General features: G+C 37.5%; 1 protein-coding gene across 2 annotated transcripts in view; it reads left to right on the plus strand.

Moving 5' to 3' along the window:
• Positions 1-13099, plus strand: part of SLC36A4 (solute carrier family 36 member 4) — an 85025-nt gene that overhangs the window by 31217 nt on the left and 40709 nt on the right. For both annotated transcript variants that reach the window (XM_083855949.1, XM_083855950.1), the window contains 2 exons: positions 3542-3711; positions 9040-9209. In XM_083855949.1, coding sequence (XP_083712075.1) covers positions 3542-3711; positions 9040-9209 — 340 coding nt within the window. The remainder of the gene's footprint in view (positions 1-3541; positions 3712-9039; positions 9210-13099) is intronic.

Below are 13099 nucleotides of genomic sequence, written 5' to 3' on the forward strand. Positions count from 1 at the left end.
GTATGACAGGGGCTAGCATGAAGTGTAGGAGAAAGCCTGAAGGAAGCACAGCATGGAAATCAGAAGCCCAGAAGAGAGTCATTAAATAAAAAGATTAAAAAATATATCTTTTAAACTTTAACTCATCTCACCTTGTGGTTCCAGAAAGGAGGCAACAAAACCAGAACTAAGAAGCATTTATGAGAAGAACTTTTTCTCTTTCATTCAGAGAAATGTTAGGTTTTCTGAATCATTGCAAGAGGAACTGTGCAGGGACTGGAAAGAAATTTTATAGAGAAGATCTATCCAGTAGCTGCCCACTGGTGACTCAATGTCAGAGCAAGCACTGGCTCACATCATATCTTCCAGCAGCCTCTGTCTCCTTGTGAACACTCCACTGATCTTTTGGATCCTGATGGGCTTCAACAGCTTGGGGAGCTGTTGTTGTAATATACATGTAATTGCCTGTTACTCGGTGTTGTGTTAATCCCCTGAGTTACAGAACTTTTTAGCTTGTCTGAAGTAGGTGATACTGGATACTTTGTAAAACCTGCCTTAAGTTCTTTGCATAATTTCTTTGGGGCCTCAGTTTTACTGAGGGAAGCATCTCCTGCAATGATGACTTTCTTGAGATTGCTGCTGCTGCTGCTCCAAGAGGGTACTTGAACCTGGGGGGGCTCGTGCTGAGCTGGGAAGGGACACTCTCACTTGGACTGAGTGATGCAGGAAAGGCTGCATTAGCATTCTCCTCTGTTCAGCCTGGAGGCATACATAGTCCTGATGCTAACTCAAGGATAAGCTGGGAGGAATTAGCATTTTTAAATATAATTTCAAGACCTATGTTTGATAATGTGTCTCTCACAATAAGACTATTGTCTTACTATCCTGTATTTCTTTTAGTGTCTCATTCCTTAAACTCAGCAAAAGTGAAAGTTGTAACTTTAAAGAGAAGACGATGATATGAGGACATCAGTTTAAATGGGTGTGGTTTATTCTGATTTACTCATAAGTATACAGGAAATGATATCATTGCATTTAATGAGTAAACTTGGTTTAGTGGGTCGTTAAAAAGCAGTGTGTGTATGCTTAAGAGCATTGTCCTATAATTATTTGTTTTAAATTGCTTCTAATTTTTTAAAAAGTTTTTGTTTTCTTGGAGAAACGTGAGTCTTCTGAGTTTAAATGCTAAACTGGTTGGGTTTAAATGCTGAAGATAAAAAAATTCAGTATAGTTAGAAATTTAAAATGAAAACTTCAAAAATTCCTTTGGACTCAAGCACATTGAACATCGTATGCACCACTAGTCCTTTATTTGTGATCTAATTTTCAGATAGACAATTCTATGAAAATCTTATCTGTCTCTGAAAAGAATTCTGTTAAAATGTAAAAAGATTAAAAAGGCCTGGTCAACGTCTGTTACAGACCACATCTCTTTTTGTATCCTTTCTACTCCTCAACACTCATTTAAAATTTGATTTAATTTTTTTAAACTCTTCTTTGTTTAAATTTTTTATTCCCCACCAGATCAAGTTACAGTCCAAGCTCAGGTTCTTTTCTTGAGGAACCAGCATCAGCAGTGAATGGCTCTAAAATATATAAAGAAGTTAACATGTATAATGCATTTTAATTGAATAGGAATGAAAATTGCCTCTAAATGTGCACCTTTTTAGGGACCTCTTGGTTCCAAGTGTAAAATTACTTCTTTGGGATTTCAGATATAGGATAAAAAGGGCCATGTGGGATAGATTGGCAGGGGTGATATGCTGCTACAAGTCAGGAAGTAAATGTCAGTGGGTGACTAGGAGGAAAGGAGTAATTACCCTATAGAAAATAATATGCCAGAAATTCAGATATATCAATTTGTTAGTTAATTAGAGGATGAAATCTGGTTTTTTCCATAACTCATATTGCTTAAATAGTAAATATTCAGTCAATTAAAAAGCAATTTTGTATGATGAACAGTAGCTTTTACAGGGCAACCCTATTACACTGAGACTGTTTATCTGTATTAGATATGACATAAGTGCTAACTAGGGATGACAAGCTTCTTTAATTAACAGTGCCATATTGTTCATCAAATGTAACCTGCATGTCTACTGAAAGATAAGCTGAACTGTGAACTTCATTTCACTGTCTGTATTGCCTAGATCTTCATTACCTAACTTCATCATAGTGATGCCTTTTTGGGACTGCCTAAAAGCAGAGGCGAGACAATATTAAGAGAATAAAAAGTGATTATATTTATTAAAGGGCCTTCAGGTATATTTAGGGCAGATGAACCACCCCCCTGTGGCTACATCCAAAATGGATGACAGGTCATGCGTTTCCATATTTTTATAAGTTTGGTCCATTTGCGTATTGGGGGTTAATATTCTAATTACAGCTTCAGGTAATGAAGTCATTTTACCCCAAGTTTGCCATCGCCCAACTCACTTTTGTTTACATCTCTGAGGCCTGAGACAGTAGGGTGTCCTTGACTCCCAGGCCTAGAAAGGAATTGTTTTGTCTGACCAAAATGGGAAAAGAGTTGCTAACACTCTATATGGAGTTTAGAGTTATACACTAAAGAATTGCAGGATTACAAATATATGAAAAATATAAAAGCTAAGATTCTAAGGCATCAATAGAAGCTTAGATGTTTCACTTAGATGTTGACATACAGTATTAGGTGTCTTAATCTCGGACTATATCCCATACTGAGTATTTGAGATGACTGTACAGTTTTCCTGAAAGAGGTGAGGAAATTGTGATACATAGGAGTATCTTCAGCTGGTGTTTTAATGATGTAAAAGGATCTGTTTTGCTGTTGAAATTGAAGGTGGGAAGACCAATATGTGAGCTTGTCACTTGGTTTTACTGCCTTACCTGGAAATTTTGTCTGGATGTCTAAAAACTCAAGTTGGAACTTACTGAGTGTATTTTTCTGAATGCTGTAGAGTACCAGTAAAAGGCAATCTCCAGAAAACTTTGTGCAGTAATGGTTGCAATGCCTGTGTCTTCACTTTGAAGTAATGGCAGGCCCAGTGAGATGGCTTGACTGTGTGAGGCTCAAAGCACTATGTTTAGGAAATGCAGTGCTTAGTTTGCCTGGCCCTGTTTCTGTCAGAGAGATGAAAAAGAGCATGGGACTGCATTCTGGTAGTCATGGACTCCAGGTTTGTCTGTGATGGAGGCTGACAGTGCAGGCATACCTGACAGGAATAGGAGAAATATCCTTGGATTCTGAAAAACTTTGTTAAAAAAAAAAATCATGTTACTCTCATTGCTTATGTATTTTTGTCTGGACACCTTAAGTTTCTCTTGACAGTTTTTCTAACCTCTAAATACTGCTTTATAATTCCACACTGATTTTTTTTTCCAATCAAAATATGTGCTTTTCAATAATGGAGTATTTTTATTGAGTACGTAAAACATTGTGATCATCCAGGCAATAAAACATTTCTGTAGAATAAACTTCCTTATTTATAAAATCACCTAAATTTTGGTAGTTGGCACTGAAATGGGAGACAAGTAGCTTTTCTCTGAGAACATAAGATGTGATTGATTGTCCCTGTATTTCCAGGTGCTGCCGTTGGAGAACAGAATGAAGGACGCCACACGTTTCCCCCAGGCATTGAACATTGGGATGGCAGTAGTCATGGCATTGTACATCTCACTGGCCACCCTGGGCTATCTGCGCTTTGGGGATGAAGTCAAAGGCAGCATAACTTTAAACCTGCCCCAGGATAAGTGGTAAGTGCCTCTGTGATTTAAAAGCAGTAACCTAGAAGGCAGAAATGTTGCCAGGGTTGTTCTATGCCTCAGTGCCATCAGGATGCTCAGACTTTTAATGTGTATGCAATAGAGCTGTGATCCTAACCAGTAATTTCTTCCACATTAAAGGACTTGCATATGGAGACTGATCAATGATATTATAAATCATTCCATCTCTAGAAGGAGCTATTTCCAGGACTGTTGAAGGAGGGAATATGCAGTTTGCAACAAGCTGTCAAGCAGTTCTGAAATGAGCTACTTTTACCTTGAATGTCCTGGTAAATAGTGCCCTTTTTTAGTGTAATCACTGAGTTTAGCAGGTGAACAAATGGAATAGAAGACATCAAAGATGAATAGGTTTGTAGTTCAAGTGCAACTCCATGGATAGTGTATATGATGACCTCTTGTCAGGAGGATGAGGGTTATGTTTGCCAGTGTCTCAAGAATACTACATTTTTTATTCAGCTTTCTTTTTTTTGATGCTATGAGGACTGCACATGTCACATGCTGAAGATGCACTGAAGATGATTTCAGCTGTTGTATTGTTAGTTTTGTATCTGCCTGTGGTGGATATATTCTAACTATTCTCCAATATAATTATTTTTAGCACATTTGTCTGATAGGCCTAGAATCACCAGTGCAAAAGTGATAACGGAAAAGTATTTTATTGTTTTCATTCTGAAATAATGTCATTTCATCAAATAATGTCTTACAGGTTATATACTTGCACCTACTTGTTCAATATCTGTTATAGTAGCTTAGTAAAGTAGAGAAATCTCAAATGGGAAAAAACCCCTGCTTTGATGAGCTGATTGCTGACTTTTATTCTGTGAAAAAGAGGAGAACACATGTAAAGAATGTTCTTCATTTTTAAGTGTTACTTTTTCACTCTCTTTTCTTCCTTTTTGTTCCTTGGAGTCAATGTGAACTATGCATTTTTAATATTCTTAAGAAGTTTTGTTTAATTGCCAGACTGATTCCAATGTTTAATACATGAAAGTATAAAAAAATGTGTCTTGAAGGATGAATGTTTTTTTTCATTGCTAGAACTTTCATCTATTTCTTACTGCTTGTTTGCTTGCTTTGTTTTTATACTGCTGTTATAACAACTGAGATTTGGGCCTTAATGTTTTTTCATTTAATGGGATTTTCTCTTCCTTCCTTTCCTTCCTTTCCTTCCTTTCCTTCCTTTCCTTCCTTTCCTTCCTTTCCTTCCTTTCCTTCCTTTCCTTCCTTTCCTTCCTTTCCTTCCTTTCCTTCCTTTCCTTCCTTTCCTTCCTTTTCTTCCTTTCCTTCCTTTCCTTCCTTCTCCTGTGGTTCCGATTTTCAGGGATACTGCTCATCATATATATTTAAATTCTTTCATTTTACGTACAAGAAGTTTAGCAAGGCCAAGTGCAAGGCTGGGCAATCCCAAGCAGAGGTGTAGGCTGGGCAGAGAGTGGATTGGAAGCAGCTCTGGGGAGAAAGTTGTGGGGTGGATGAAAAGCTCATTACGACCTGGCAATGTGCACTCACAGCCCAGAAAGCCAAATGTGTCCTGGGCTGCATCCAGAGCCAGCAGGGCAGGGAGGGGATTCTGCTGTGCTCTGGTGAGACCCCACCTGCAGTGCTGTGTCCAGTGCTGGAACCCCCAACACAAGAAAGATGTTGACCTGTTGGAACAAGTCCAGAGGACAGCCTAAGATGAAAGGGTTGGAGGTCCAGAGGGCTGGAGCACCTCTCCTATGGCAGGCTGAGGAACCTGGGGGATTTTCAGCCTAGAGAAGAGAAGGCATTGGGAAGACCTTGCAGCACCTTCCAGTACCTAAAGAGGGCTTACAAGAAAGCTGGAGAGGGACTTTTGAAGGGCATGTAGTGATAGGACAAGAGGGAATGCCCTAAAGTTAAAGGAGGGCAGATTTAGATTAGAAATTAGGAAAGAACTCTGTACTGTGAGGGTGGTGAGGCAGTGGAACTGGTTGCCCAGAGAGGACTCCCCATGCCTGGAAGTGTTAAAGACCAGACCGAGTGGGGTTTTGAGTACCTGATCCTGAGTAACTATCTATGGCTCCTTTCAACCCAAACCATTCTGTGATTCTCTGCCATTAAAAAAAAAAACCCAAACAAAACAGAAATCTGCAAATGTTTATCTATTCTATGTGATGCAGCTGAAAGGAAAAATACTTATATTTTTAATATAACGTGGCAGTCCTTGTTGTTTATAAGATTAGTGAAAAGCTTGTTTTAAATGGTAGCTTTGGGTTTATTTCTGCCTTAAAAGAGATGCTGTTAAAAAACAAGGAGTGAGAGGAATGTGGAATAAGCTAAGGTTGCTAGTCACTGTTGCATTTTACTGTGCTCATGGAAGCAACAGAGTGAACTTTATTCTGCATCCCTGCTGTCTAACAGAGCTGTTCACATACGAGTTTTCAAATAGCTCTTGGCTACAGTGCAGATGTGATGATGATGATATTTGTCCTGATGGCTTTGCAGGCCTAATGCAAGGAAACAGATAATAAAAGAGATGGAAACTGGTGCTCTATAGGGTTGGAAATTGGCATTATAAGTGTAATAACCTCAAAGCTACTCAGGGCACATATCCACAGTTAACAAAGTCATCTGTTTTTGTGTTTCTCTGGAGATTACCCCAGAGCACCAAACAAAATTGGGAGAAGCAGCTCAGTGGTGTGCTCAGGGATTGTGATGTATGATGCTGTTGCTGTGCAGGACTGGATCTACCTGATACAGTACTGAGGGACAAATGGTTGCAATTAACTGGGCTGGCAAAACAAATTCCCAGTGAACTGCAGGACAGTATTTTGCTATTTGGTCTTCACGTAAAAAGCCAGTAAGTTGTCAGTTTGAACTAGAGGAATTGCAAGGAGCAGAGGAATTTTTTTATAAGAAGACAGTCAGGTGAGAGAGCCTGGAATGTATCTAAGCAGTGAGGCTTGGCTTATGTGTTTAATTCCAGCTGGACAACCCCTGTCTTAAAAATAAGCCTTTCCTGATAATGAAAATTAAATTAGAATTCTGCTGCTTTCTGAGTTTTATTTGATGTCCTCACAGATGAATTGACTGGAAGGCATATACAGGCCCTAGACTGGTTAAGTTCTTAAGTTTAATTTAAATAGAGGACTGCTCGTATTCATAAAAAATTCCTGCTAGATTAGTGCTTTTGGATAAATGACTTGGTACTGTTCTATTTTAGATAGTGTTTGGAAGTGCAAATTGTCACTCAGCATAATATATTACTTACAATATGTTGAAAATGGACTTAAAGAGTAGCTTTCAGTATTTGCAGATGTAAATTATAGAAAATCCTGCTTGGTAGTGTCCTTGGTTTGGGTCTCATAGATTCATGAAATGGTTTGGGTTAGAGAGGACCTTTAAGGATTGTCTGTTCTGATCCCTGTGCCATGAGCAGAGAAATCTTTCACAAGACCAGGTTGCTCAAGCTCCATCCAAGCTGGCTGCGAACACTCCTAGGAATGGGGCATCCACAGCTTCACTACTCTTCTTGTAAAAAAACTCTTCTTTGTTCTTGTTAGGGTTCTTGTCTTCTTGAGGCTGAATATGGTTCAGCCATAAGGTTCTTTCCACCATCTGTTCTTTGTTAAGATATAAATGACAGTCTTTGTGCAACAGTTCCCTTACTGTAAATCCCAAAGGTTAATGACCATACAAGCATTAGTGTATTGAAGCTCTACAAGACTTCACATAGGACTAGTTCAAGTGACAGCTTTGCATAATTATTGCTCTGTTTGGTCTAGCTGTGTTGTTCTGCAAGTTTTGTTGCATTACTTGCCAATGTTTCTAGCCTTAAAATGGGTATGAAATCTAAAATGTAGCGTTGAAAAGAGGTTTAGCACATAGGAATGATTTAGATTTTTATTAAAAGGTAGCCTAAGGAGTCATATTTTTCTGATTGGAATATAATATTGAATTACTAGTAAAATTACCTCAGTAATATAAAAAGTATTTTTTTAATTTGGACAATTTTAATCCTCATAGAGCTGTAGAAGAATAGTGTAATGGAGATGCTTATTTTGAACTACGGTGTGTTTAAAGTTTTGAATCCTTTTTTTGAATATCTTTTAGAAATTAATTTTGTAAAGGCTTAGGGCAGTCTAAAACCTGAGGAGTAGAAGTGAATTCTGGGTATCTGGTCAGCTAAAATTTAACCAACTAAAATCTATCTACGTTTCTGGAATAAGGACAGTCTTACAGAGCTCTTGTCCCCTCTAAATTTCTAAAAGCTGCTCAGCAGTCAAAAAAATGTGTGTCACAAAACCAGCAGCTTCTAAACTAGCTACACCCTTATGTCAACGTGTAAATTGATGTAATAGTTTTTCTGTCCATTTAAATGTGCCTTTGGAGATTCCCTGAGTTGTGTACAATGATGGCCAAAACTTTGATGCAGATAATTTAAGCCTATTAGTCAAAATGTATTTTTAGTTGAAGCTTATCTTTCTTTTCTTCCTTATATCATAGAATCATGGAAAGTATGATGCAAAAGAGCTGAGCTGTACAGATACAATTTTTGCCATGCCATGCTATTTGGCCACAGGATAAAGGGCCAAAAGCAATCCTGGCTGGATTTTATTTACTGATGCAGATACAGACTGTGATACTCAGATGGTTTAAGTGACCCCTGCCAGGCTTTGAGAGATATAGAGATCAAGGTCCTATTGGTTCTTTTCCTACTCTTGCTGCAGTTTTTTATTCTCTTACTTATGCATATTGGCTTTGCTTCAGTTGAACATGTTTTTAAGGACTGAAGCAAAAACCAAGGTTTTCAGTGCTTGGTCTGCTTGGCATCATCTTCTGTTAAAACAGGTTATTTATGAGAAATATTCCCATTTGTGAACACACAACACCCCATGGCTAATGAACCAAGCCCTCACTTAAAATTTTTATAATGTCCATAGAAAGAAATTCATACAAAGAGACTCTTAATTTCTGTCAGTTTGCTGCAAGCAATGCCAAATGCTTGTAGTTAATGCGGCACGAATTAAAAATATATCTAAATTTAAAACTGTTGGAGGCATGGATAACTCTTTGTCATTTGTTTACTCAGCCACAAGTAACAGTGGTAAGACTGTCTGCACTTTATTGGAAGATTTACTTTAGCTGGCTTATCTTCTGCAATTTCTTAGGCAGTTAAAATATTATATTCATGTTTGCTGAGGGAAAAATATTTTTTCATTCATATATATCTATATCTATCTATATCTATGTATCTCCTTAGGGCCATTATCAAGCTAATATTTTATGAAGAATTTGCAATTTACATACTTAGTTGACTGTAAATGTTTTCAACAGGTTGTATCAGTCTGTAAAAATTCTGTACTCCTTTGGAATTTTTGTGACCTATTCGATTCAGTTCTACGTCCCTGCAGAGATTCTCATTCCAGTTGTCACCTCCAGAGTGAGGCAGAAGTGGAAGTTACTCAGTGAGCTTGTGGCCAGAGCGCTATTAGTCTGCTCAACCTGTAAGTATGTGCGGAGCATCCATTAAAAAACTTGCTATTACATTTTGTTGGCGTATTTAAATATGTGTTTTGTTGTTTATTTTTCCAGAGGCTAGCAAACCTGAAATTTTGTTTCAGTACTTCACTACATTTTGACTTTTATGAATAAGTGAAACTAATGTTGTATTTGTATTTTAACCACATTTGTTTTAGCAGATGTGACCAATTATTTGACAACAATATCTTTTTCTGGTAATACCCTAAAGCTGCCAACTGGAAAATAATCAGTCTTCAGATTTTTTTCTTTTTAAAGTGAGACACACATTGCTGAGATTTGTCAGCATTTATCTATGTGATCTTCAGTACATGCTTGTCATGGAGAAATCATTTCTCTGTTTTGTTGATCTGAGGATTAAGCCTAAAGGTGTGCTGGGTCTGTATCCATAAAGTAGCATGGCAAACATGGATACCTGGTCACAGAGTTCATGAAGTGCCATTTATTTTAGGTGATAGTGCTCCAAAGTAGTTTTGCATCTCTACCTTCACTGCCTGTTACTCCTGTTGTTTTTCTTGCTTGTCCCTTAATCTTCCCATCCCTCCTACTGTGTTCCTGCTTTCTCACAGCTGGCTGAGATCTACTAGTAGGAGTCAGCAGAGCTGACATTGAGTGGTGAGTGTGGTCTCACTAGGAATCAATACTCCTGAAGGTAATGAACTGTGGGGGAAGCTCAGCTTTGCCTTAACAGCTCTCAGCCAAGTGCTCAATAATGAAGCAACCTTTTCTCAAAGGCATTATTAAAAATTGTTTCTAGTACAAAGCTGGCTTCTTGACTTCACCATTTGTATTGAAATGAGCTGTTAATACTTTAAAAACAATCAAAACTGATCAATAAGCAAAAAAATGCTAAACCTTGTGTTTTAGGGAAAAGTATTGTTGAAAAAGAAGATACTTGGTTTATTGTCTCCATTCCCTTGATGAATGCAGTAGCTAATGTGCTGGATGACACCTAAGGATTATTGCCAAAGAAAACTTGAACATCCAGTGAGACCTTCTTAAGGTCAAGCCTGTTGAGAAAAGGTTTAATGTCAGTGCAATTGAATTACTACAGTAAGCAAAGGGAAATACCATCAATCTAATAACTTGCTGCTCTGAAAATACATCTGCTTTGTGAAATTAAAAAATCAAAAGAAAACCCAAATTTTTCTTGAATGATGAAGTATATATCTCCTGAAGCATCATACAGCCCGTGTTCTATTTCAAGTATAAATTAAGATTTTAAGATTGAGGATAGATGAGTAGCTCTTGTAATACTTGAGAGACATCTAGATCAAAAAGATTCAAGGTTCAAAACACTTCCTAGTGTCTCTCCAGGACACTAAAAGGTCACCAGTAAGATCTCCAGTCCTGACCACACCTTGCTGTCATGAGGCCCTTGACTTCTGCTTATGTGCTTCATTTCACCTGCCCTGGTAATTATATCACAATGGATTTGAAAAGCTAAAAATCTTGTAGATCCGAACTGTTGCTTACAGCCAAAGGCTTCAAGGCTTTATAGGTGAAATATAGTTTTATGTATGTGTCTGATGAGAAGAGCCAGTGGTGAACAGGCTTAAGGGCACATTTCCCTGATTGACTTGGGAAAATTATAAAAGACTTCATAATATTCAGCCATAGGTTTTTTTTCTTAACTTTATCATTAACCTGTGTAATTTCTGGGTAGTCTGAAGAGAGAGAACTGGGAAATGATCTCCAAGAAAATAAAGTAGAAAAAGAAAGGAAATTAGCTATATGTATGTAAAGATACATATATACAAGAGATATAACTATATATATAAAGATATAACATTAGAATGCTGTATCTTAATGTCTTTGAAAAAATACGTATAGTAAAATTGTACCTAGTATATGCCATTGCAACTCACCTGTGATATGAATCTCTAAAATGGAGCTGCTGAAGTGTTACGGGTGTTACTGAGATATTTGAGGATATGAAATTGTTTGCTGCAAGGCACAAAAAAGTAACATTAAAATTTTGCTCTTAAAGGTTTGATATTTGCCAGGCTGTTGTGTGATATGTTGTATTATCCTAATGGTAATTCAGCTTTTTCCCAGCTGGTTTTTGTAACTTGTATGCATGCAGTAGCTGTAATACTTTTTCACTGACAATTGTGTACATTCCCATGCTTACATTCATCTTCTGTTTGTCATTATTCATTGAAGCACTGGTTTTAAACAGAATTAATTTAAATAGCATCTTTTTCACTTTTCACTTAGCTGCAATTTGTCTAACTGCAGGACATGGTTCCTAAAGTGATTCAGAAAGTGTTTCTTTAATAGAAAGTAAAAATCTAAAACCTTTTAAATTGAATTTAGAAATTAAATGGTTTTGATATCAGTGACGAAGTATGTTGTAATGTCTGGACCATTCAGAGGTCATACACTGATTAGAGGGAATCTGCTTGCTTGAAAATAATTTTTTGAGATGAGAAACTTAAGCTGCGTTGCTAGTAACACATTAGCTTTTTAAGAGAGGACAGGAAAAATCACTTACTACTAATTCCTGGGGCTTTTGCATTACTCAGAAATTATGTCATTGTTTTATTGTTGGAGTATATGAGAAACATTTTTTGGAAGAAGTAGACCCAGGAGTCTTTTTTTTTTTTTTTTGTCCTTTTTTCTGGTCTGAATAGGTTTGTTTTAAGTAAAGACTTGACAAATGACTGGGGATGTAACACACACTCAAAAGCCATCTATGTTGCTTAGGCCTTTTCATTACTTCCTTGCTCACTTTTGGACACTTAGCGTTGCAGGAGAATTATCACAAGAATCTTTTGCGTTTTTGGATTTTTGTGTTCTGCTTCCTCTGCTTTTATCTACTTTGTTTGCAGGAGATAAAGGTCTCTTCATCTTTGCTTGGATTTCACTGTGTATGGTGTAGCAAGTTGGAAGATCCCACCATATGTTATAAATCCTGACATAAATCATTGTTTTACAATCTCAGATGAGCATCTGGTGCACTGAGTGGAGGGGTGAGCTAAGCCTGTGTTAAAAGTCCATCCTAGAGCTGGGGACTGGGTTTGGTGGATGCTGAAAGCAGGTGGGAGCTGGATGTCTAGCTAGCTAGGCAGAAATAGGATTGAAAGTTGGACTAAGCATCACTGTGGTGGGCTAAGAAAGAAATTAGGAACACATGAAAATAGAAGGAATTGGACAAGAGTCCCCACGGGATTTGGAAAGCACGAGAAGAGATGCAGGTGCAATTTCATGTGGATACTGCCTTGGTGTGTGGGGTATTTGAATGTCGGATAACCTCAGTGCTTTGAAATATTGGTCAGGGTGGAATTTTTATAATGTTGAAAGTATTTACCCCGATTTTACATATTTAAAACACATGTCACAAATATAGTTTGGATCTGTATTTGCTTGCATCTACTTGGGTGATGTTTGGGCCTCATGCCCAAGGTTCAGCCCTTAGGTAGGCCTGTTACACATTAGGATTGTATGTCTAGTGCATTGGGATTTACTGGAAGAGTGTGAAGCTTTTTTAGTTTATTTCTGAAGGAACTGGACCATCCTGGAATGAATTTTTAAAAGGTCATTAAATATTCTTATGTAGGAAGCTGTAAGTTTTATCTTTCCAGAGGTCCCTTTGTCTGAGAAGAAAAGAACCCTTTTTACTCCAGTCAGTTCTGTTATGCCCATTGCTTGAAATAAACTGCTGTTACATCTTGAGTGTTCTTTACTCTCTTGCTTACTTGGTACTGAGATCGTGGAGATTCTGAGAATTTGGAGAAGTTTTGTTCAGCTTAAGCAATTAGTTCTCCTGTATTGTTAACAGCTTGAAAATATGATGAAAACTTTGAGATTGAGAGAAGATCTGCCAAGCTTTAGTCAGTGTTGATGCTAAATA

The sequence above is a fragment of the Zosterops lateralis genome (genome assembly GCF_965231275.1).
Source record: "Zosterops lateralis genome assembly, chromosome: 2".
Taxonomy (NCBI): Eukaryota; Metazoa; Chordata; class Aves; order Passeriformes; family Zosteropidae; genus Zosterops; species Zosterops lateralis.